This window comes from Larimichthys crocea, chromosome XIX (assembly GCF_000972845.2).
Source record: "Larimichthys crocea isolate SSNF chromosome XIX, L_crocea_2.0, whole genome shotgun sequence".
In the NCBI taxonomy this organism is placed as follows: Eukaryota; Metazoa; Chordata; class Actinopteri; family Sciaenidae; genus Larimichthys; species Larimichthys crocea.
This window is the reverse complement of record NC_040029.1, coordinates 10,742,616-10,752,767: the sequence shown is the minus strand read 5'-3', so window position 1 is coordinate 10,752,767 and position 10,152 is coordinate 10,742,616. Positions and strand designations below refer to the sequence as shown.

Genomic DNA, 10,152 nt, shown 5'->3' with positions numbered 1-10,152 from the left:
TGCTCCAGTAATGATTTCTGCATCAATCAATATCCATTCAATCAATGACACAACTGATCGGAGCTGATAGAGGTGCGTCAGTCTGCAAACACCTGGGCGACGTTCATGTCGAACTGGCGACATCTTGTGGCCAAAGCTGACAATGACATGAAGAGGAAAATCCGTCTGAGCAGATTTTAGTTATTTTCAGAGTGGCCGATCAGATGAAGTGAAAATTCATCTATTTTAACTGTAAAATCTAAATAAAGTCAATTTGCAGAAAACATTTCAAAGGGTTCAACTTCCTGGGAAACACTGAAAAAATACAAACAAACTTGTTTTATGTGAAAAATCTTATTTATTGATCAACACTGTGATAAATATTCAACTTTCATTCATTCCTGAACACACACTTCCACCTGGTGGCTGACCAGGCTCACTGCAGCTCGTCGAGCCCAGGCTGTGGGTGTGTTTGAATAAAGAAGGGACCCGGCCTCTGGGGCCAGTGGACGAGGCGTCACTTCAAACATTAATACCACGAGTCGCTGTGAATGTTTCATGTTGGAGTTCAGGTGAGGGGATTCCTCCTCCTCAGCGTTTCTTCCAGGTGAATTTCTTTCGTGCTCCCTCCTGGCCCGGCTTCTTCCTCTCCCTCACTCTCGGGTCAGGAGTCAGCAGACCAGCTGGAGGCAAAGACACAAAGAGACAACGATCAGCACACAGAGAGATTTATCTTTCAGGTTTCCATCCTCACATCACTTAGACACACTCTGAGTTAGATACACTCAGAACATCGGAGCAGCATTCAGCCCTGAACGTTCACAAAAATAAAGATGCACTGAAGCAGAAACATTCTCATGATTACACATTAAACTACAAACACTGAACTCTAGAGATCATGCGGTCGCTCCGTCAGTTCAGAGAAGGACGGAGAATCTGCTGCATTAACGAGCGGTTTCCTGTTGATGACTAAAGGTTAATTTTTTCACTCAGACGCTAAAGGCAGCATGAAATGTCGTTAGACGGATAGAAAGATCTCATCAATGTCAATAAGAAACTTTATTTTGAGACAAAGTTACAAAGAGAGGAAGGAAACTAAAAAGTAAAAATAAGAAAAGTTAAAGAGACAAAGACGTGAACTCGAAGCAGCCACCTTGTCTCATGGTCTCCATCTCCCCCTCAGTCAGGAAGCTGAGCAGAGCCCGAGAGATGGCGAGCCGCAGCGCCCCCGTCTGGCTGGACCGCCCGCCGCCGCTCGCGGTGCACTCCAGGTCGAAGCGTCCCAGCATGCCCATGAACTGCAGCGGGAACATCAGCTGCTCTCTGAGAGGTGAAGAGAGAAGAAGACAGAGAGATAATAAGAAGAGAAGAAGAAGAATGGAACGTGGATGAATAGGCAGAGCTGGAGTGTGTGCGCCGCTTCACAGATAGCGGTATCAACGGCAGAGGCTTAGCTAATTTAATGTCTGCTTGGCTGAGTTTTCAGACAAGCACAGAGGATCCGGCTCTGTGAAAAGCTTTCTTTCACAATCTCACCGCCACGTATTACAGAATAACTTCTGACTCAGCAGGAAAAGGATAAGATGGTGTGTGAGTGAGTGTGTGTGAGAGAAAAGAAAGTGTGTTCTGGATGGCGTCTCAGGCTGAATGGCCTATGGCTGCTGACAAAGTCAATTGTCACCTCTCTGCTCCAATTACAGCCCGTCCTCACACTGCGTGACAACACCAGCTCTGGACATTCTCACACACACACACACACACACACACACACACACACACACACACACACAATCACTCAACTGTGTAATTAACTTACTACGAGGAGATAAATAAAAAACGAGGCGATGCTGTGAAGAGTGAAAAAGCTGCTTTCTAATTTTTTTTTTTTGGAGCGGGGGAGTAAAACACATCACGTCGTGCATTTTTAAAAGGAAACGCTATCTATGAATGAAGCAGCCTGCCATGTGGAAAAACACTCGCACAGCTCGTCTACCTGTCTTGTAGGACGGGGAAGTAGTGCAAGTAGTCCTGCCCGTTGATGGTGACGCGTCCGGAGCCGCAGTCTCGAAGAACCACAGAGGACGTGGACGTCTTCCTCCGACCTGACAGAAGAACAAACACCTTACCTCCACCTTCTTGTCTTTAATGAAACTGATGATGTTACACACACACACTCTGTCTAACCTTGTGTTAGAAAACTTCTAAATTAAGCTTGTGAATTAGACTTAAAGTGTATTTAAGAAGAACTGCTACCGTCTGAGGTGCTGAAGGCCACGCCCTGGTCGTCCCTCTCCAGCACCGGCACCGTTTGCTTCCTGGACTGGGCCTCCAGCTGCTGGCGGTAACGCAGGACGAACTCCTCCTCTGTGGCGCAGTAAGGTATGGACAGCAGGCGCTCCATCAGCTGGATGAAGTGATCGTACTGAAGAAAACAACACGCAGAAAACTGTCACGTGTTTCGTGTGTGTGTGTGTGTTTACAAGCAGGAACTAATAAGTCACTCGAGAAGGACTCAGGTTCTGAGTTCTCTGAACGCAGCATTAACAGGTTTAATGTGTCAGTTCCATCTATCTGTGACTTTAAGGACTGAACACTGATGGCAGACTTGGACTTGGTCTGTGGATGGAGGAGGAGAGAAGAGAAATACAGTCCTCACATCATGAGTGGAGATGCTCTCCACCAGCAGCGCTTCCAGTTCTTCCTTTGTGAGCCACCTGCTCGTGCCCAGAGAGCTGATGGAGACAGACACGATTTCAGAAATCAGTAAGACAAGCAGTGGATGATCTGTGACTGAGTGTCAGACAATGACCATGAAACCTCACAAAGTTCTGCACGCAGCGCTGCACGTATCTGAAGTCAAAGAAACATGCGCGTCCACTTACATCTGCTTGACGTCCTGGGTGAACAGTCCCTTGGCTCGCAGACGATCTTGGTACTTCTCTATGTTCAGGATCTTGCTGTACATTTCCTGCAACACACCATAATTGAAGGTTTGGGTTACGTTTTTGTCAAAGCCGCTCTCCACAGCAGGAGCTGCCGTGCAGAGCGATCCAGCCACGCCATGGGCCGGGCGTCTTGCCTCCTCATGTGTGGCCCTTTCTGCTGGGTCATATTTAGAACTACAGCAGTTTGACTCAGACTGGACTGAGTCTTGGATTCTAGTAGGAAAATGTGCCGGTCAGTGTGGCAACAGTTTGTGTCCCTTTGTGTCCTGCAAGTTCCGTTTAGTGGAGAAGAACCTTGAGAGGTCTGCACAGACGCCTGATTCTAACCCGTCCAACGGGGCCTCGTCAGCCAGCACCAGTGCTGGACCTCACTGACGATCTCGTGATTCAATCAGAACAAATGCTGCAGTCAGAGGTGTGGAAATGTAATGTTTGAGTGTCCTCACTCCTCTGGATTACCTCAATCAGCCATTTTGTTCTGTACAAATGATTTCAGACACTTCAATGAACTGGTTCAACAGAACGCTGAAATATTCGGGTAGTTTTCCAGTGAGCCACGGGCTGAAGATGTTTTTCATCTGTCGTGTTCTCGTCACATTTTTGGGAAAATAAATCTGCTTGTCTGAATTTGGTGTGTCGTATGTTGATGACAATAATAAAAACCTCACAGTTTGTGGACTGAATTGACCGAGGCACCTGTGCTTGTATTTGGCCCGAAGCGAAGCTGGAAGGAAACCTGCCGGAGCGACACGTGAGGCTAAATAAATGACAGGACAGTTTCGGGGCTCGCTCATCATTAGATCACTCTCGCATTGGGAATAACCCGAGGGGGAGTGCGTCATGGCGATGGGCGCAGACGGAGACAGACAGAGGGGTTTTGGGGGTAGGGGAGGGTGGGCATGCTGGTCACGTCCCCGAGGCAGACACCCCTACCCCAGCCACCCAGCGCCTGGGTGAGAACTCATTTCCCCGTCAATTATTCACCAGATGTTTGTTTAATTCCTTCTTGATAGAGTGTGCCTAATCCGCTGCCACTCCGACCAGAGACTGAGGGCTGCGGGGGGGGCAGGAGGAGGAGGACGGGGAGGGGGTGTACAAAAAAAGCAAACATAAAGAAAAACCAATTTTCTTTGCAAAAAAAAGAGAAAACATAATAGAAAATCAGAAAAAAGAGGAGGAGGAGGAGAGGAGGGGGCTTTTACACGTTTGCAAACACTGGGCGCTACAATGGCGAGGAATAATTCGCATGGATTGGCCGGATGAAAGAGGAAGAGGGCCGGTATCTGGATACGTTTAAGTCGAGGTTGTTACCGAGACAGACAGCTAGACCTCCACAGTTCCTATTCAATAAATCTTTCTATGCACGGCGACACCTTCGAGTTCAAGGCTTTAGCTACGAGAGGAACAGTGAAGCGTTTAAAAAGAGGCTCTCGTGTCGTGTGTTTGCTCGGCACGCCGGTGGTGACGGGGTTAAAGTGGAGGGGGAAGGTGGAGCAGCGAGCAGGTTAATGCACCGACCACAGACTGAGGAGAGCATCCGAGCAGGGAGGACGCTTTACACGCCACTGCCCCCTCCTGGCAACACTCCTGAGGTGTGTGTGTGTGTGTGTGTGTGTGTGTGTGTGTGTGTTGTTTTTGGAGAGAGAGAGATAACGGTTAAAACAGGAAGAGGAAAGACGGAGGAAGAAGGGAAATAAAAGGAGCTGCAGTCAGGCAGCCGAGCTCTCAGACACGTCTGACAAACCTTTTTAAACCAACAGCAGGGGGTGCAGAGCAAGTGTGTGTGTGTGTGTGTGTGTGTGTGTGTGTGTGTGTGTGTGCCGATATTCAGACATCACCTCTCTGTGTGTTTAGATACAGACACACGCCTCTTATACGTCTTTGAACAAGGTCAGCAGCACAGGAAGCAACAAAAGATGGAGGAAGAAAGAGGAGCTCAGAGGTGAGGAGCAGCGTGAATGCTCCTCCTCCTCCTCCTCCTCCTCCTCCCGGCCCACCCCACTCCCTCTCCAGATCCCCATGAAGGAGTCGCTCCCTGACAAGCTCAAACCTGATTCTGAAGCTGAGCGCAGAGACGTGTTTCTGAGAGTCAGCGCTTTGAGGAAAAGCCTTCAGCTCACCTGAGTGCTTATTTCCATCGCTCATCGTTTACACGCTCAAACCGAAACATTTAAATCAGAGGCCCGGCCCAGTGAAGTTAGGCGCCCCCTGTTGGTTTTTTGTTTAAGCACTACAAACTGTCTAATGCTCTCAAAGATCATCTGCTGGCCTCTCGAAGACAGAATCATTAGATTTAATTAAGAGATTCGTCTGATGGTGTCGAGCGATGCAGCTTGTTTTGGTTCAGCCTGACTTCCAAACAGAGATATTGAAGGTATGTTTACACCAGACTGACACTGAATAAATAAACTTCACCACCTCAGGTATGTTCAGGTATTCCTTGAACCCAGACGACCTTTGACCCCGCTCTGTCCTCTCTGTATTCAGCAGAGGATCTGACGCTGCGTCTCCTCAGGGATAGCGCACTCCTCTGCATCGGGTATAACCCCAGGGTGCAGGAGGAGGCAGCGAGGGGAAGAACTAAGGGATTTGAGCTGGATGAAGATTTAGCTCCACCTCACATAAGAAGCTGACAGCTGTCTGCAGGACTCACATGCATCAGGGAGTAGTACGACTGTTTGCCGGTGTAGAACAGGAAGTGGAACGGCCGTCCGTCCTCTCCCCACTGGACAGCTGGAAAAGACAGAAGAGAGACGTGAAGCCGCTCGCCACCAAAACTCGCGATTCTGGAAACGTGTGCAACAAAACAAACGCACCTCTCTGCTTTGGAAAGATTTCCTCCGGATGCTGGAGAAGGAAACAGGAAACATTTTCAAGTTTCACACCTTCAACAAACATTAGCTGAGATATTTATGATCAACTCAACACCCAGAATTCATGTCTTTATGTAACTACCCATCCAAATCTCTGCAGGGTCCAACAGGCACTTTAATATTTCACTTTTAAAGGAAGCATCATCTGCTGCTGACAGAAATCATAAAAACTAATTATTAAACTTTAACGTCAGCTGAGCTCACAGCAGTGTAACACGTACCTTCATGAGGGGCCGGGCTTTCTTCTCAAACAGGCCAGAGGGGAAAAGGTAAGCGATGCTCCTCTGTTGGCGAGAGAAGAAAAAAAAAAGAGGAATAAATAACCAGAGAAGAAACGACAGTCTGAGAGACGCGATGATGGCAGATTCTGACAACGCGAACAACAGAGGTCACACCAACGGACGACAGCCAAAGTGACAGAAGAGGAGGCGCAAGCTGCTGGAGGGTTCAAGGAAAGGCGAGCGTGTGTGTGTGTGTGTGTGTGTGTGTGTGTTTGTAGAGTTAGAGGAGAAAACAAGCAGAAAAAGGCACAAGTTTCTGTCTCCGCTGACAGCGAGCAGAGGACACTGTGGACATCCACAGTTCACTCCAAGTTCATCCTCTGCCCTGTGTGTGTGTGTGTGTGTGTGTGTGTGTGTGTGTGCGGGGCTACAGATGGCACTGGAAATGTGTGTGTGTGATAAAAGAAGAAGAAGAGGGAGACAGGAAGTGTGTTGGCCCCCGCCACACTCATCAAGACAGTCTGTTCATCTCTCTCTTCCTCCATCCCGCCATCTCTCCTCTCTCCTCTCGTTTGTTCCTCCTCTCCGTCGGTTCAATTAGCGAGGCAGCAGGTGCAGCCGGAGCAGAGCAGGTTGCTGCCTTTAAGGTTGTCAAAACGACGGAAAGTGGGAAGAAAAAGGCCGGTCGAGAGTGTGTGTGTGTGTGTGTGTGTAAAGGTGTGAGAGACAGGAAGAGGAAGGAATTAAAGGTACGCAGAGAAGAAGAAGAAAGGGAAGACAGGCAGGGAACAGATGAAGACACACCTGTGTGTCCCCTGAGCCTGCGCCACATGGCAGAGATCCCCGAGGGGCAAAGACGGAGACACGAAGGAAGAAAGAGGCGAACAGTCGCCAGGGCGTCGTCATGGCAACGACGTCATGAGATCAATCAGGTGACATCTCGAACGAGCCATGACGGAACGAGACGCCGCGGGTCCTCTGCAGAGTCCGCCATGTTGAACCGCCATGTGCAGACCAGACGAACTAAAGGTGGACTGGACCTTCACAGCTGCTGTAGTTTCTCCTCCACCTTAAGAAGGACGGGGTGAAGCGAGGGGGTCTGAAACACAGACCGACCTCTGACACCAGAGGTTTGCTCAAAATATGAAGACGGGAAGCAGAACTCTTTTCAGCCAACCGAGAACATCGATAAGATCAGAGTTCATTTCACAGCTCTGGATCACCTGCAGGTGCACACCTGAGGGAAGCAGAGACGACCAGAGTCATCTCACTGATAATATATCAGAGTTACTTTCACCTTCAGAACAACAATAATAACTATTATTGGTCCTGATATATTTCATTTTAAACCTCCGTCTGAGTCTTTGTCACGTCACACCTGGACAGTCTGGACTCCTCAGGTGTCTCTCCACAGATTTCTCTCTGCCTCCGTCACACCTGAGCTGGGGCTGCTAGCCGTCGCTTTGGCTTTCACAGCCGAGCGCCAACAGCTCTCTTCATTATTTGTGAGGGACACTGGGGGCCGTTCGAGGGGAGAGTGGGAAATCAGACTAAATGGATCAGCGAGGGGGCGAACTCAGTGCCCAGATCTGGAATCAGCATGTGTGTGTGTGTCTGAGGGCGTTGCTAATACCTGTGACGCAGTGGGTTAACCAGAGGTGGCCCCACCTGCCCGCCACTAATGATGATGACGATGATGCGAAGAGACGACAAAGCCTGAAAGATGGAACCTACTCGATGTTTAGAAAGTCCGACTCATCAGGGACACAGATCTGGAGCCGGGCCGCCTCACGTCACCGAGCAGCCGCTCAGCAGCTCTCAGCCAATGAGATGACTCCTACATCATCAAACCAACAAAGTGTGAGTTCATGTCGTCAGCTCGAGCCCGTCGACCCCTGAGTCTCTAACGGTACAGACAGGTTCACGTGAAAACAACTCGTCTGTAGGTTCACGTGAAAAGAACTCGTCTGTAGGTTCACGTGAAAACAACTCGTCTGTAGGTTCACGTGAAAACAACTCGTCTGTAGGTTCATGAAAACAACTCGTCTGTAGGTTCACGTGTTCGGGACTATTTCCAGCGGCGGATTAATCCACGCACAGAAAACCAGCATCCTGCTTTAAAATGAAGCTGCAGTAACTGAAGCTAATAAAACAATGTGAAGGAGATGCACACAGGTGTGTTCACACAGCTGTCTGCAGGTGTGTTCAGGTGTGTTCAGGTGAGGTGAGGCATGCAGCACGTGTCTCTTACATCCACGTCCTCCTGGGTGAAGCTCTCCGGGTCTTCTCCCATCATGTTGGCCAGGTGCCTCTTCCCGATGTTGAACTCGTCCACCTGCTTCTGGATGAACTCCATGGTGAACTTCTCCGGACCTGCGGCCGCCAGGTTCTTCCGGCGGAGGGCGGAGCTCGCGCAGATCTGCCTGCTCACCTGAGGACGACACGTGAGAGGTGAGAGCAGCTCAGGTGGAGCGTGCCGTGACCACAGACAGGTATCTCAGACAGCATCATGTGACGTCAGTGCGCATGTGCGGTGGCTAACAGGCTAACTCAAGGACGCGAGTGTCCCCGCGCGCTCACAAACACACCTGGTCGGTTCATCAAACACAAACACGGAGCTCACCTGTCGGCTCAGCTGCCACGTGACCGCGGTCAAGCTCGCGCTGCCACATCTCCCCAAAACAGAGCCCACGGCTCGCGCACGGGACGCCGCCATCTTTGCTCTGACAGCAGCAGTGACGTCACGGGCGGAAGTTGTTGTTCCGCGTCAGAGACACGTGGCGTGAAGCTCACGAGGACAAACACAGACCTGCAGCACGAGCTCTGACGTCAGCATTTATCTTCATGTGAGGAACGTGAATTAAAAGTTTCCACAGCTTCAGATTAAATAATATTATTTAAAATAATATTTATTTACAAAAAATACAGATAGAACAGAAAGTCGTTCGACTTTTATTCTGAAAAACCCGAGCCAATTTCCTGTCCAAGCAGCACAAATGTTGCATTCAAGTGCTCCTCAAATGTGTCTCAGTATAAGATGCTGTGTGTGTTTCAATAAGCACAGAGAAAGAGCCAGCCCAGAGTCATCATCATCATCACGGGGTGTCTGCAGTCAGAGCTCTGCGAGAGACAGACGCAGTATTATTATTATTATATATTATTATTATATTATTGTGACAGCTCAGAGAAGCTCCTGACAGATAAAAACATCAGAGATGCAAAGGAAATGGAAGATAGTATTAAAAGGTTTGTACAGCATCCTCAGACAAAAACAAAAACAAAGAGGAGAATGAAGTGGACGATCCGGGCCACATGACAACAGACCACAGACTTGCACAATCTGCCTGAAATGACAAATGAGGCAAATAAAAAAATAAAAAAGTGTAAATCCCAACAAGGACAGAACATTTCAAAACAATTGAATACAGTGACTTGCACTGGCTGCTTCAATTACACAGCTTCTTTTAAATCTCTTGGACGTCAGTCCACATCACATCACAGCGTCGCAGCTCATTGAAAGCTGGTGTTGTTCAGTAAGATCATGGAAATTCAAAACATGCTGGCCACATGCTGCAGCTGAAAGCAGAATGTGCAGTGATCCAGCACTCAAACTATTCCTCATGTCCCTTTCTGAGGCTGTAAATTAACAGCAGCCATTGCCTAAATCGTAAATGCTGAAACCACTTGAAACTGAATTTGTCTACAAGTTAAAAATGACAGAAATCATGTGGCACTTTCCGGCTTTACCTTAAAAATAAATACCTAAGTTGATATTGATTTATTCACAGACTGCTGACTTTTTAAATTTAGGGTTTGTTAGACGTTCAGTGATAATTCTGGTTTCTATATTTGCATCTTTTTCTCTCTCAGTGTTTCTGACACCACATGATCACCATGTCCGGCGCCAGTTTTTGATTTTTCCATCCAAGCAATGCCTGCCAACACACAAAACTATCTGAAACCACTTTGACCTGAGGGACCCAGTCACGTTGCACTTTTTAGGCTCTGATGCCCGGTCCGGTTTAACGCGAACTGCATGTCAGCACCATCTGCCCTCCGTGCAAAATCGCTCACAATAGGAGGGGTGCTGTAAGTAACACACGACAGGATTTAAAGCAGCAGATCAACATGAGT

General features: G+C 48.6%; 1 protein-coding gene and 1 long non-coding RNA gene across 3 annotated transcripts; both read right to left on the bottom strand.

Annotated features, from left to right (window-relative positions):
- Window positions 1–317: 317 nt before the first annotated feature.
- On the bottom strand, window positions 318–8,822 carry mrps9 (mitochondrial ribosomal protein S9). 2 transcript variants are annotated; one of them, XM_010742867.3, is made up of 11 exons: window positions 8,642–8,818; window positions 8,270–8,449; window positions 6,019–6,081; window positions 5,741–5,771; window positions 5,578–5,657; window positions 2,862–2,947; window positions 2,636–2,711; window positions 2,233–2,401; window positions 1,973–2,081; window positions 1,133–1,302; window positions 318–662 (listed from the first exon to the last, which is right to left on the bottom strand). In XM_010742867.3, exons 1-11 carry the CDS (start codon window positions 8,732–8,734, stop codon window positions 571–573), a joined length of 1,149 nt encoding a protein of 382 aa, XP_010741169.3. In that variant the 5' UTR covers window positions 8,735–8,818; the 3' UTR covers window positions 318–570. The 2 variants fall into 2 exon arrangements, with proteins under 2 accessions (XP_010741169.3, XP_027147230.1); XM_027291429.1 differs by lacking the exon at window positions 318–662 and adding an exon at window positions 1,024–1,047 and having other exon boundaries at window positions 1,113–1,302; window positions 8,642–8,822.
- On the bottom strand, window positions 6,094–8,194 carry LOC113748280 (uncharacterized). The gene is made up of 3 exons (XR_003464219.1): window positions 7,652–8,194; window positions 7,369–7,533; window positions 6,094–7,255 (listed from the first exon to the last, which is right to left on the bottom strand). It is a non-coding gene; the product is annotated as an uncharacterized LOC113748280 (long non-coding RNA).
- Window positions 8,823–10,152: the final 1,330 nt, after the last annotated feature.